Raw genomic sequence first — 15191 nt, 5'->3', positions numbered from 1 at the left:
CATTCAGTTCAGTTTTAGATTTCTAACTAGATTGTTAGAAGCAATAATGAACTAAGGATAAAGCACTTCTTTATTTTTCTTCCTCTTTCTCCCTTTTCTTTAACTAGGCCTTTACCTCACTTAAGAAATGGAAAAATCTGCTTCAGACCTGTTGGAAATCCTGTATTTGCCAGAGATCTGTTAATGTTTCCAGATAATGTAGAACATTGTCAAACAGGTAAATGATATTAAAGAAATTGTTAGTAATATTTTCATTTTTTAATAAATAAAATAGAGAAACGTCACAAAACAAAACTCATTCAGTAATCTTCATTAGGACATACGATTTGCAAATGCCAGTGTACATTCTTTATGAGGCTTGCGGGTATAAGGAGTGTGACATTAGTGTTAAGTACTTGCAGACAACAGCTGTGAAAATATCAGCAATGACCACAATCGAATTTAATGCAACATGATCCAATTCCCCAGTACATTCAAACAGAACCTGACCTCCATGATACTAGTTTTAGATTAACTATTGCAGAAGTTACCACTTCTGTTAATTTTCTTACTTCTCTCAAAAATGTACAATGCATAGATTAATATATTTTGTGACTGACCTGTATTTGACTATATCTGTTATGCTTCAATATTTACAATTAGAATAATTTTTTAGTTTTTATGTAGGTTCCAGTTTAGGGAACTGCATCCCTCTGGTCTTTCTAACAGTGTAAGGATACCTACCTTTTCCTACATTCCTTTGCTTAGATTAAGTAGATCTTCTCTATATCAAATGTTAGAATCTATATTTAGTTCGGTAAGTTTTTTATCATATGTAAAAAGTTGTCAGTATTAAAATGTTCCCGTCTGTTGTTAACAAAAATATATTTAAAAAATTGGTCCAGTTAATTTTCAGAACATTAGATCCTGTCAGAGACTTTAATTATAAATTCTTCTTTGTGTTCCCTTTTAGCAGATAAGCTGCTATGTTTCTGGAGAAATGTAGAAACACATAGCTTGACACATCTCAAGCAAGGCTACTGAAGTTAAAATTTGTATAGAAAGGTCTTTTGTTAGGAGATGATCTTAAGATCAATTGGATTAACCAGTTAATATTTTCTTTTTTTCTTTGATAATCCAGCAAATACTAAGAAATATATTAAGAAACCAAGAACACCATTCAAAGAGGACTCAAAATGTAGTTTGTGTAATTTTCTAAAGCTTGGTATTTTTTTATATGCATCTTTGTAAGTGTAAATATTAGATACCAAGAGAGTACTGCCATGGGAAATACAGTTAGTTATGCCATAAGGCAATTAAACATACTAAATTTTAATGAATTCTCTACTCAGAACAGAAGGTTGCATAATTTATATCACCTCAGAATAAAATTTAATTGAAAAAGATTATACATACGCTTTTTCCCTTTCACATACCTGAAAAGCTACAACAGTGATGCCCCAGAACTGTTTTTTCTAATCCTAGTTATTTTGTTGCAAAGAAATTTCACTTTATTTTTTTTTAAACTATTTTCCAGTGTTTGGGATGCTTTTGGGTGAAACTATCATTATAGATAACTTGGATGCTGCAAACCATTACAGAAAAGAGGTATGTTTAATTGCTAAGTTTAGTGCTGCATTACTTACAACAGTGTACTTATTGTTCATAAGTGTATTATGTCATCCAGCAGAGAATAGAATCCTTATTATTGGCACTGACAAAATTACATCCCTTAAAGAAATTCCATTATGTGAATGTTGACACAAAGCATGGGAACATATTATTAGAGGCCAACATTTGTAGTTTTGCTGTTAGTATTAAACGCAAGTTCCTGAGTACTTTCCTAGTCCCTGTATATGTAATAAGAGTCTGAGGCACATCGTGAAGTTTCAGATACACTAAAATGACTAAGAACTTCATGTGAAACTTGTTAGACCTTTTTCTGACCCATTTTACTGAGGTTTAATTGGACAAATTAAAGACAAGAGTCTCTGAGGAAGTCCTGTACTTATGAGCCCAATCAGCTCTGCTGTTCTGCGGTTCCCTTTTTACTGGCTACTACTAACTGATAACCTGGGAACAAAGAATGTCTTAACCGTTTCCAAAGAGCATCTCAGGAATATGGTTATAGTCATAGAAAAAAACAACTGATTGACTTACGACTATTTCAGTTTTCATCATGTGTTTTACATCTCATTGTTACCAAGAGAACACATCTCCCACTTTTTAGCTGAGAATACTCTGTGTGATTCTTTTATCAGAAAACATTTTTTTTTAACTGCAATGCCAAGTGGAAGAGACAAGGGAGTAAGATGTAGATGCTAATCAGTGTTAGGAGACAGATCATCTGGGTCTGTCTGGGAAAAGGAGTTTTACCTACTACAAGTAAATTTCACAAACTTTGTGGAAGTGGTATTGAACGCTTACAAGAAATAAATTCGAGATTTCAGATGCTTTGATTCTTGTGCATTACTTGAAAGCAAAATTGAAGAAACACATTTTCATAAAATACTAGCATTAAAGAATTGGCAACTTTGTAGTTGAAAGATGCTAAGCTTCACAACAGCATTTCTGAAAACTTAATTTTCAGTTAAGTTACTAATTTAATATCACTTTCTGTGCCTATGTAGGTTGTAAAAATTACGCATTGCCCTACTTTGCTGACTAGGGAAGGAGACAGGATTCGCAGCAATGGAAAATTTGGAGGCCTTCAGAACAAAGCTCCTCCAATGGACAAACTCAGAGGAATGGTATTTGGAGCACCCGTGCCAAAACTTTACTCTGCTTTCACTGGACAGATAGGTGGGTTAATATTCTTTTATGTAACATAAAAAGGAAACCGTCAAATTAGCATAAAGTTATTTTAAGAATATGACCTGTAAAATGTCTTATTTGTGAATTTTCCTTTACATTTCCTGTTTTTTTTTTTTGTTTTTTTTTTTAAATCATGATGTATTCTCTCATTTTATTCATTTCATTAATGGAAGAGTTTAAGCATTGGTAAATATTCGAACAGCAGGCATGAGGAGCTTGAGCTCATTGAATTCCTGCATGCTTGGAAACAGAAGTTTCAAGTCTTTCTCTTCTAGAAATACTACACATGAATTTAGAATTTCTTACTGTACAAGTAATCTCTATGAAGAGAAATTATTGTTCCTATCACTCGTACACAATATCATCTACATTATTTCCCTAACAGGAATATGCATCATATTTCCCAAAGGATTACTTATGATTCATTATATGCTTAGATTCTTCTTTTCTGAATAAATGTTATAAATGGGGTTAAAAGACAGTAGCTTTTGACACACAAAACCTGACCTGACTGACTTGTAAAACAATGAAAAGACTTATTCACAAATTATGTTATTATTGTTTAATTTTCAAAATGAAGGATATGAAGGTTTTTCTGTAACAAAATGTGCAATATAGTTAAGGTGGATTGGGGGAAAGAGAGAGAACACATGTACTTGTGTTCAAGAAACATTTAGATATAGCGTTGAGAGACATGGTTTAGTGGGGTTATTGGTGGTAGGTGGATGGTTGGACTAGGTGATCTTGTAGGTCTTTTCCAACCTAGCTAATTCTATGATTCTATGATTCTACTTACTGGATTTGTCTTATATTTGAGCAAACAACATTGACCATTTCAGTGAGAAAAAAAAAGACTGGAAGATCTTTTGTAGGTCTTTCAGTAAAAACATATTGCATCTAGGAATAACATAGTAAGTATTTGAGTTACAAATTAAAGTACACTGGATTTAGTAACATTTTATATTTCTTTATGAACACATTTTCAGCTGTCAAACTATTACCAAATGTGAATTAAAGTTGATTTTTTTTGTCAGATAATCTACTGTTCAGTTAAGCATTGTTAGTTAAGCGAGCTTCCTCATACAGCAAAGTGAAACAAGTAAGCTTGGCCTAACATGCTTGAACCCTGTCTTTTTTTCTTGACATATTTATTCAGTGCTTGGACAAAGAAAAATTATTTGCCTCTTACTTTAACGAGTAACATAGTTTGTCAGCAAAATAAACCCTTCTTGACTGTACTGCTGTTGCCTTGTTCAAATGTCCCCATAAGTGTGACAAAACGAAACTCAGTAAATTTTCTCTTGTTCCACAAGGTGGACTAGAATTCAAGGCAATAATAGAAGCTTCAGCTTTGTAACACTCAAAACATACTACAAACACACTTAGTGGCACTGAAGGTAGAGAGTTCAGTGAGCAGCAAGCAAGCAACAGGCTGTGTGAGGAAGTGTTTGCCACAAGAATTTTCAGTTTCCTGGTACTTTATGCTGATCTAAATAACTGCTTACAAGAACAGAATACTGTACGTGATTTTTTTTCAGCATCTCTTTACGGTCATTTTAAGAACAACAACTGATCCACTGTAAGCTTGGGTGGGGTTTTAAATAGTGCTTTGTTTTCTTGTGAATCTTACGTTTTCTACAGATTGTTCACTAAATAATCATGTGTTTACTGTTTTGTGTTTTAATATTTTATTCTTCAATTAGAACTTCTTCAGCAATACCGTGCAGCAGTTGTGAAACTTGATGATGTGAATAAAGACCTTGATTTACATTTGAGATCACTTAACACTCCAGAAATGCTAAAGAAAAAACAGGAGCTTGCCGAACAAGAGAAAAACCTCATGGTTATAGAACAAAAATTGGGTATGTTACTGTATTAGATTTTGTTAACGCCAGTTGTTGTGGTAAAGGAAGAGGACTGTTAACTACATCCAGATGTATTCTACACTTGCAAACTAGCAAGAACAAACTATGACAGAAAATTCTTAAAGTTACTTAAGGGCTTAAAGTAATTTTGGGGAAAGGATGTAAAAACTGTGTAGCATGATGTGGATAGTGCCTAGACGAACACTGCCCTGTGAAATATTCATATAATGCGACTAGTTTGTGTCTTGTGAACATCAGACCATGATCTCACTGAGATTATATAACTGTGCATCTAGTTTGCCCAGTTGTAGAGAACACTGAAATTCTTTTTGATATGACTGTGTAGGCAAAGAGCTGAATTGCTTTTGCTAAGGAAACACAACCAAAACACTGTACTATAAAAAGAAATAGCCCTAATTCTGCACAGATAGTATTTCGTAGTTATAAACATTTTTTGTCATTATCAAGTAGACTATGCATCTTCAAAATATAGTTCAAAAGCCAACATATACTCTAGCAACTGTATTTAAAGCAAAATGTTTTTTTAAAATTTGTTCCTATCTGCAATTTCTTAATAGGTATGACTCCATCAGATAAAGTCTCTGAATCGTTCCTTCAGCCTCCAATCCTCGATATGCCTGACACCCCCATCCCTCCCAAAAGAATGCGAAAAGAAGCTGTAAAAAAATTGTATAGGTAAGTATTTCAAATATAGTCATTGTTTTACCATAGCCTGAATTCAAAGCAAGAAATGTTTTGGGGGTGGCTTTTTTTTTTTTTTTTTTTTTTGCATGGGAGATTTTTTAAATCTTTATGCATTCACATATTTCCAGTATTTTCAACTCTTAATCCCTAGAAACATTTGAGATGTCTCAGTCTGTAAACTCTTAGGTTCAGTGACAAATACTGGGCAGATGAGCAGAGAAAGAGTCGTTCTTATGTAGCTTTCTCTAGCTAACTGTCTGAGAGAATATGGTGGTATTTAACACAGTTATCTCTGCATTGCCTCTGTGGTAGATGAACATTTGAATGCAAAAAAAAATTAAATAAAATAAAAAATTGGGGAAATATGTAAGATAATATCCTTAGAATGATGTGGAACTGAATTTTCCATTCCTTATGTCTCTTCATGGCTGCGTCGTTTTCATTGCTGAATTAAGTCGTATTTTTGAGATTGTTTAAATCTAACTCAGTTGTGTTCTATAAATCTCAGAATGAGTGTTCACAATATTATGTATGTATCATATACATACGTTGCTTTTTTATCTACATCCAGGACTTAAGTTGTTATGTATTTGAGTTATCTAATATTTAACCTGATGCTATTGATAATATTTTCAAAATAATGATGAGAATAAGAAGCTTTGCATAAAAACGGGGTTTATAATATACAGCACTAGTTGGTGCTCTGTGTGTTTGCATTCAACTGTAGCAAAAGTATAGATATAAAATTGAAGGTCTTGATTTATTAGCTACTGTGCTGTGATGCTTGTTTTATTGTTTTTTTAGCTCAGAAGAATGGATTTCCTCTGCTGCTAAGAAGCAACTGCAGCAACAGCAACCACTGCAGATACCACCTTCAGAACTTAATGGAAATGCACGAAAGAGAAAGGCATAGACTGATGACACTTGCTGCAAACATCTATGTATTGAAAATGTGAATAAATTCAGTTAAAGGAAATATTCATGTTGTATTACCCATTACTATGAAGATTTTTATACTGATAAAAGATATAAATGTATTTCAGTTAGTAGTAAGAAAAATTTGAAGTATTTAACATTGATAGCCTAATTTTTGTATAGGTAATTTTCATTTGCAAAAGCTTTCAGAGTTCTTATGTTCATGTGTGGAAAAAAAAATTTAAGATATATCCTTTTTTATTTATGAAAAAAATTCAAACTTTTCAATAAAACTGCTGCAATACAAAACACTGACAATGTAATTGATTGCAATAACTGAGTCAGCAGACTGTATCGTGAAATGAAACTTTTTGTTTAAAAAGATGGGCCGTCTTGGGGAAGAGAACTTTCAGGGCTGCTCTTCTTTGATTGATGAACTGCCAAGGCATTGTAGTATCAATTAACAAGAGAGGGTTGGAGACACAATATAATGAGGTCTAACCACGGCCGTTTGTAGTTTTCAAGGTAGTTAACAAAAAGTCATTATTTAAGGCAATGTCCAAGATGTTGACATGGAAATTTATATCTCTTTCAGAAATTCCTCCTTGATGGAGAAACAAAGTAATAACTTGTGAATATGAAAAGTTTGACAGGTTTACTGGAAAGCTATTCTATGGATGAGGAGAGTGGCAAAGGATTACATTTCATGGGTGCAAATGTATTGTTGTCCCAGTGCTAACTTCTTAACTTCTGTATTACAACCACCCTCACAGAACAGCCTTACTGCTAAGCAGATAAAAATTGGCCCTTGACACCAAAAGCGTAACTGGGACATAAAGATTTCAGCTGGAAATAGTGATATCACAAAGGGAAAAAGAAAAATAATTACAGTTAGTCTGTGTATATATTTTAACAGTTGGAAATAGAGACTGAAACAGGAGGTAGAATAATCATGGGGAAGCTTAGATATCTGAACAGAATTTTACTTTGTAAGGATTTCTCTAGTTTTAAAATATAAATCAGTAGGTTTTGTTGGCTTCTTTAAGTGCCTAAAGCAAACTAAAATTTTTTGAGGTTTAAAAAATAGTCCTAAAACAGTAGAGAAAATACTCCAACAGGTAAATGAGACAACAGAAAATTGAGAAGGAGAATCAAAGGTAACTTGTAGTCTTCTGAGCGCATTGCAAGGATGTTATCAATGTACCCAGTAAAAAAGAACCAGACGTGATTTAAGATAAAAATTTCAGCCAGGCTCTGGTTAAGCAGCTGAAAATAAGCTTCACTGGATGGAAAAGTTAGGTTAGGAGTAGAAAGCTAAACTTAGATAGTATAAAACAATTACTGGAAGCTATGTAAATAAACACATCAGGAGAAGTGGTCAAGGATATGGAGGTGTTGGTTCACATCAACTTCAAAGAAGTTCTACTTTGGAGGGAAAGTTAATATAAAATGTTTTATATATATATACATATATATATATACACACACCGATTTATATTTAGTCAGCAACAAGCACTTATGTATACAAGTTTTCTGAAAAGTGTCTTCAAACTTCAAAAGACATGATGCCATCCTGCTGTAAGCCTCATACTGCTGGTCACTGGTGCATGTCTTTATGACATTTTTAGTTAAACTTCTCCAATTTATGTATACAACAAATACTAGGCTAGGAGGGGATCTCCAAATCTTCATGTCTTAATGATAATCTAAATTATTTAGACATCAAATTGTGCTGTTTTCAAAGAAAATACATATATTTGAATACAGCATGTAACGTCAGCGAAAGACTATGCTAGTCCTACCTCAGACATTTTCCTGTTTTTCAGCTCTAAAGAGTTGAACCAGGCAGCTGTAATGGAGAGTTTGCCGTCCTACCACACGGTACTCATTAACTACAGTACTTAGTACTTGTATATGCATTTTTTTTCTTCCTGACATCTACCTCACCTCAATCTCTGGATGATCTTGAATTTTATTAGATTAAATGCCTACTCCAACAGAAGTGCTTTTGAAATTCATCTCTGGACTTCAGTGGTCAGTATATAAACTGCTGTTACGTGATGCATCTCCCCCCTGGAAGAAGCAAACAGGAAATTAAGAATGGTTTCCAGAGTTGTGCAACAGTCATCAAAGATTTTGGGGAATTTCACCAGTGGAATCTTCAGGATTTTTCATCAGACTGATTGAGGATTTATTACAGCGGAAGTTCCTGCTTTGAATAGCTGTTTAGAACTACACATCTGGCCCTGACAGAGCCTTCAAGCTCTGAAGGTAAGTGTCAATTTTTTCCTTACTCATTCTTTACTCTGTGAAACTACGGTATGTATGTTATGTTCTCTGATTTCGCCAGGGACTGAGGGAGAGCTGTGTGGGAAACAAGGGGAAGCGGTTCTTGCTGAGGCCTGGGCCAGCTCATGGGAACAAGGAAGTGGTTTCTGATTCACCCCAGAAGAAGCCTTGGGTGGGGATGGGACTTGGCCTGCTGCTCAAAGGCAGGGGGATCAAGAAACTTCAAGTAGTGATGGAGGAGGAAAGATTAGAGTAGAATAGAGTAGAATAATGCAGTTGGAATGTACTTAAAGATCATCAAGTCCAACCACATGGCCACTTCAGGGCTAATCAAAAGTTAAAATATGTTATTGAGGACATTATCCAAATGACCCTTGAATGCTGGCAGGCATGGGTCATCAACCACCTCTCTAGGAAGCCTGTTTCAGTGCTTGACTACCCTCACAGTAAGGAGGGTATCCTGAGATTCAGCATATTGGCACCAGGATGGTGCCCAGTGAAGCAAAAGGAAGGCAGGGAACCACTGAAAGACACTATGCTATAGCTGCATTAGTAGCCTGGACAGGAAACATGCCTATTCCAAATGTCTCTTAAGGCTCCTTGGATATTAATTGGTCTATACTATTCCAGGAGTCAGTTTGTTTCAAACTCTACATCCTTTTTTTTGTTGTTGTTTATCTTAACAATCCTTTTTTATAGGCAGACTCCTCAAGTGTACTTTTCTTTTACTTTTTTACCATGTGATAGAAGCAAAAGAGCATTGTTTTCAAAGGTATTTTTTTTCATTTCTTTTCCTAGCCAGTAGAACAGGTATCCTTAATAAAAGCCTTATAATTATAGTACTTACAGTGTATATGATCATAGTGTTTGGTTGAGGTTGTGGTGGTGTCATTTTGTGGACAATTAATAAAGCATTGGGAAGGAACTGTCAAGAAAACACTGTTTGACTTCATGCATTAACATTTTCTCCAAGTTAATTTTGCTCCCTGTCTTAGTTTCAACTGGAATGAAATTGTTGCCTTCAGAGTGTCTGATACAATGGTACATCTCCGTTCTAGGAAGAAAACTATGTTGATAACACACCAATGTTTATAGCTGCTGCTAAGCAGTGTGGTACAGAGTCAAGGCCTTTGGCAGCAAAGGGCCCAAGGGGTAGGGAGGGAACAGAATTAGGACAGCTGACTTAAACTGGCCAAAGGGATATTCCATACCATATCACATCAAGTGGAAGTTCTGAAGGCTGTGGGAGTTCATCTCTCTCCTGCTGCTCAGGGGCTAGCTGGACACTGGGAGATGGTAAGCAATTGCTTGTATATCACTTGTTATATATGTATATATTTCTCATAATTTTTATCCTTTATCTTAGTAAATAGTTTTATCTCAACCCACAAGTTCTACTTTGTAGTTGGTCTTTTTTTTTCTGATTCTCTCCTCCATCCCACTGGGAAGTGGGGGGAGTGAATGAACAAGTATGCGGCGCTCAGCCACCTGCAGGGCTAAACCTCAGCAGGTTTTTTTCAATATTTAGGAAGAAAAGGCTAGGCAAGATTGCATGTCATTAGCACTGCATTGAGGCAACCACCACTGAACAGATCTGCAGTTGATTCATCTTCACCTGCTAGGACGCAGTCCACTATAGAAACCCAAATTAGTTCTAGTGTTTTCTTTTTTAAAAGTCTGTTTGCTTGTCCTCTAGGAATCACAAACGTGTTACTGATGGGAACAGTAGTGGTATCTTTCAGCATGAGGTAACCATTAGCCTCCCTTTCTGCCTGTTCCTGGAGTGGGTGTATCCCATGATTTTGACATTCCTGTCGCACCAGATCATCTCCCCAGGCTGCAGCAAACAGTGATGATTTCTGTTTCATAAAAAGTATATATATGTGTATGTGCATACAGATAAATATATTTGTATACATATATATGCATATAGTTACTTTGTTGTTATATGGTATTTCCATAAACAGGCTCTTCCACACCCACTGCCATTATGGCAATGCACAGAATTGCAGCGGAGCTATTGTGTTGACTAGATGTACTTTAACTCCACAGCCACTCTATTTCTCTCCATGTAGTATGTCTTCTCTACAATGAAATTGTTCCAAGGGGCAGCAGGCTCCATTTGAGCAAACAAAACGGACATATACATGTGTGCACACACACTAATTAAAAGCAATTTCATTTTAAGCCAACCCATATATAAAACCAGGGCAAATGGTCAGATGTTACCAGCAAACAATAAACACCTTTGGTTTGCAAGTATATTAATTCCACAATTTTTACTGTACGTGTGGGTTCCCACAGTTCTCACCAGTTTTTACAGGACTGAGTTTATGAGAGCTCTAAAGAAATCCCACTCACTGGGGATTTGCGTTGAGTTGGAAGGAACCCACAAGGATCATGGAGTCCAACCCCTGGCTCCACACGGACCACCCAAAATCCAAACTCCATGTTTGAGAGCACTGTCTAGACGCCCCGTTAACACCAGCACCTGGGGCCGTGCCCACAGCCCTGGGCAGCCTGTTCCATGCCCACTGCCTTCTGGTGCAGAACCTTTCCCTAACCCCCAGCTGCCCCTCCCCTGACACAGCTCCATGCCGTTCCCTCGGGCCCTGTCGCTGTCACAGAGAGCAGAGCTCAGCGCTGCCCCTCCGCTCCCTGTGAGGAGCTGCAGCCGCCATGAGGCCTCCCCTCAGCTCCTCTGCTCCGGGCTGAGCAAACCCAGGGACCTCAGCCGCCCCTCGTACTCACTGCCCTCTGAACCCTTCTCCATCTTTGTGGCTCTGCTTTCAATGCTCTTTAACAGTTTTATCCTTATACACAAGAACAAATTATGTGAAGTTCTTTTTTTTTTCCTTTTTTACATGCAATAACATAGTCTAAGAATGTTGCCTGAACTATATAATATTAACTTTTTAGCAAAGGAATGCTATGTTCTTGTAGCTTGAAGGACATTTACCGGGCTGTGCTTCCTACTATCCACTCCTTTATCCATCATTCTATATCTCTGTCAAATCAACTAAACCACATCATGCAGGAAATATACAAATTGTCGCCCTGAAGCCTAATTTCTATTACAGGAAAATGACTACTTCCCCCACCCAGTTTACTTACATGTTTGGAAGAATGGGGAACCAATTAACCTCTTGTTCAGCATTTTTTACAAGAACTTGGTATGTTTCAAAATTGCTGAACAAAAGGGATATTGAATTAAAAGCTGCTGATAGTTTAATGAAAATAACCCCCAAAGCTGTAAACCTTAGCTTTCTCCAGTAAATAGCTGAAGGGAGGCTGGTGAAAACAAGTATTTCCTCTTACATGTAGTTCTTGCTTGTATTATTTTCTTACAATTGTATTCAAAATGTTAGAGAAATGAAACAGCAATATCATAAAATTAATATGTAATTAAAGACACGTAATAAACAGGCAAGGTGGACAGGTAGGTTCCTACCCCTGCCTTACTTAAAAGAACCTGTCTTCTTAAGTCTGAGGGTCTTCAGCATTGTGTGTGGTGTAATAGCCACCGAATGTAGCGACTGCTCTGTTGGAAGACACAGATTGCAGGTTCAGTTCTGCTCAGGCTGGAAGAGCTGGTTATGCGAGAGGAATATTCATGACAGCCTGAGGAATGCAGTGAAAAGAATTCTTCAGAAACAATGGAAGAAGCAATTCTGCAAGTTGCTCAAGAGCTGCTTCTCTTTAACAGAGTCCTGGGGCGATTCTAGTGCAGAGGCTGTCCTGTGAAAAGTGAGAAGGGATGGTTAGGAGTCCTTGTAATGTTGGGGAATCGAAAGAGCAGTCAAGAGAGTTATAGCACTACATTACAGAGCTTGTTCAGTGAGGGAAACCAAAGTACAGCTGCTGAAATGGAAGCATGCTCAAGACTGGTACACATGAAAGAAGCCTCATGCTGAAATGACCCCGCTTCTGTGGCAAATGGTAGTTTTGACAGATCAACCAACTACAGAGAGCTGTCTTTAGCATAGCAACTTTCTTCGCTTTGGTCATTCACCACCTTCCACCCCTGAACTAACCTGAAGGTGCACAGCAAGGCTGGCTGAGCCTGGCTGCTTTAAGAGTGTGGTAAAAATGGGAATGGGATAAATCAGTTACTGAGCAACCCCCTGTTGCTGTTGCAGCGTGTTGTTACACAGACATGTGGAAGCTTGCAAGTAATCATTTCCTTTATTGGCATTTTAATCACCATTTTGAAGTTTGTAATTACATTCTGAGTGGAGAGCCTCCAGATGCCAAAGGCAGTTTATTGTCATGCAAAACTTGGAAGAAAAAAAGTGGCTCTGAAAGTGGGTGGTCAGGCCAAGGCTGTGACTTGTCCCATTGGACTCTGGAAGAATATTTCAACCTCCCTGCAGAACTGAGCCAGCCTGGGAGTCAGCACCAGAGTGTCCAACCTATATGAGCTGTGACCATTCTTGTCCTTTACTCTGCAAATGCTTTGAGGCCAATGGGAGTGCTGGAAGAGGGTGTGTACTTGTCTGACACTAAACAAAGCCAAAAGAACGTTTGCTTTTTCCACTTAAATATCACCTGTGTGTTTGGGCATAGGCTTGCGATGCTGTCGGAGTCTCCTCTAACAAACTCTTGTGTCCCACATGTCCCCAGGTATAAACAAGAGCTCTCAGGGAACTTTGAATGGGGGTGTGTGCCAGGGATAGGGGAAGTTGTGTAAGCAGTGGTGATGGCTTAAGGAATCAGCTATTTATGGCTTTGAAATTTGAGTCTGAAGTTCCACATCTCCCAAAAGGAGACATGACATTTTTCGGCCTCTGCTTGTTGCTGGATGCTTCCAATATCTAAGCGGCCTGGGGCTTCAAGTAGACTCACCATGTAGGCTACTGACAGGTGACCAGGTATTCTCAAGAGACTCACCTCTGTGGTAGAGAAGACAAGCAGATAAGCAGAGACTGCTGGAGTTGCTTACAATAAAATCCCAAATAAGTATGCAAGAAATAATGTGAAAACTGAACTGAGAGATGGACACATCTATTGATATTACACAGAAATACTGCGGTGAGACTCCTAATAGCCTTGTTCTGTTTCCATGTTTACAGACAGGCTCAGACTCAGGATTCCAGTGATTATACATTTCAAAGAAACCCACTATATACAGTAGATTTTCTAATTAATCATTCATGCTAAATAACATATGCCTTATGGACAACTTTTCCTCCCATTTGTGATCACGTGAGTTCCCTGGGTCTCTGAAAGGTCATAGGGACAGAATCAATTTTAAACAAGGTTTGCTGTTGCAATTAGCCATTTTTTTTTAAAGAGAAAGAAAACACTCTAATTTTTTTTAATTTCGTATCTTCCTTTCTATTTTTCTTTTGTGTGTGAGTGTGAGACTCTGAGATCCAGAGCAATCTAATCCTCAGTTATTCAACTACTCTTCTGTGAATCACAGTGTGGGAAAGTCTGTTCTGGGCTACACAAGTCTGAGTCATTTTTATGTATTTATATTTCACAAGTGTAAGCAGTAAATTCCAGAAAACGTTAAGTGGGCTTGGAAAAAGAAAACCATGTGTATATACATATATATCATACATATATGGTGTACGTATGATAGATTTCATATACTTTACATACAAAATGTCAAGTATTCTGGAGAAGAGTTGCTCTTTAAATATTGATACACTGATTCCTAAACCCAAAAGATATACTTTAAAACTTCTTTTCCTGAAGTTGCTCCATGTACTCTTATCTTTGAATGGCAATATATGTGACATGACGTAAAGAAGGACTGGGAACATTATTGTAGTGAAATGTGTTGAAGTGCAAACAGCGAGTGAACTTTTGAACTCTTCTTGCATTCTCAGGGGGTCTGGAGGGGTCTCTGCCAGGTTCAGAGAAAGAGCAGAACATGGATGCTTTTGTTAGAATGCTGGCAATTGGAATTATCTGCAATTAGCACGATTTCTTCAGATTTGTTTGTATTCCAGCTTTTGCACTAGGGACACAACTAAGGAAATTCAAAGCTCATTCATGCTTCATGATACAGAACCAAATGGTCTTTTCTCACACCATTTTTTTCTTTTTTCATTTTCAGACTGATCTTCTCAATAGCAGGACCACATTTTCAAGCAGTCAGTCCGAATTTTTTCATGTTTTAGACTCTTTTGCCGTAATAAAACTAGCACAGCCATAAAACAAATGATATTTATGACTTTTTTGTTTTGGAGTCCAGCTTATAATTTCAAAATGGATTTCTCATGAGTAGGTGTTACTCAGTTTCTCTTCTGAAGGTTTTCTTTATAGGAGTGAGTAACAGTGATCCTATGTCAAACGCATGATAACATTATCAAAATAGAGGAATTTGGGATCAAAGAGTGTGCTGGTTAGCTTTGTTGCCAAGACTGTTCCAGATCCTTACAAAGACGTGCTGACACATCAATGCAATGTGTCAAGGAGCTATGTGGGACATTTTCCGCAGTGCTACTTGAAATGTAAGCCATTCCTTTGTTGGAAAGCATTCCTGCATCTGCAGAGATTACATGCAAAAAAATAGTAATGAAAAATACGCCATCTTCCTTTGGGGGTAAGAACTGGAAAGAAATCTCAGCTCTTTTTCTGGGTTAGCAAAGCAGAAAGTTCAGTGTTCTGCAC

The 15191-nt window shown here is 37.1% G+C and overlaps 1 protein-coding gene across 1 annotated transcript in view; it reads left to right on the top strand.

Annotated features, from left to right (window-relative positions):
• SMCHD1 (structural maintenance of chromosomes flexible hinge domain containing 1) overlaps positions 1-6341 on the top strand; it is a 73694-nt gene extending 67353 nt beyond the window's left edge. Inside the window, exons 43-48 of the mRNA XM_021386519.1 lie at positions 108-217; positions 1517-1587; positions 2610-2781; positions 4497-4655; positions 5237-5354; positions 6168-6341. Coding sequence (XP_021242194.1) covers positions 108-217; positions 1517-1587; positions 2610-2781; positions 4497-4655; positions 5237-5354; positions 6168-6276 — 739 coding nt within the window. The 3' untranslated portion in view covers positions 6277-6341. The remainder of the gene's footprint in view (positions 1-107; positions 218-1516; positions 1588-2609; positions 2782-4496; positions 4656-5236; positions 5355-6167) is intronic.

Source organism: Numida meleagris, chromosome 2, assembly GCF_002078875.1.
Source record: "Numida meleagris isolate 19003 breed g44 Domestic line chromosome 2, NumMel1.0, whole genome shotgun sequence".
Classification (NCBI taxonomy): domain Eukaryota; kingdom Metazoa; phylum Chordata; class Aves; order Galliformes; family Numididae; genus Numida; species Numida meleagris.
Note: the sequence above shows the minus strand (reverse complement) of the source record. Positions and strands in the feature narration are given on the sequence as shown.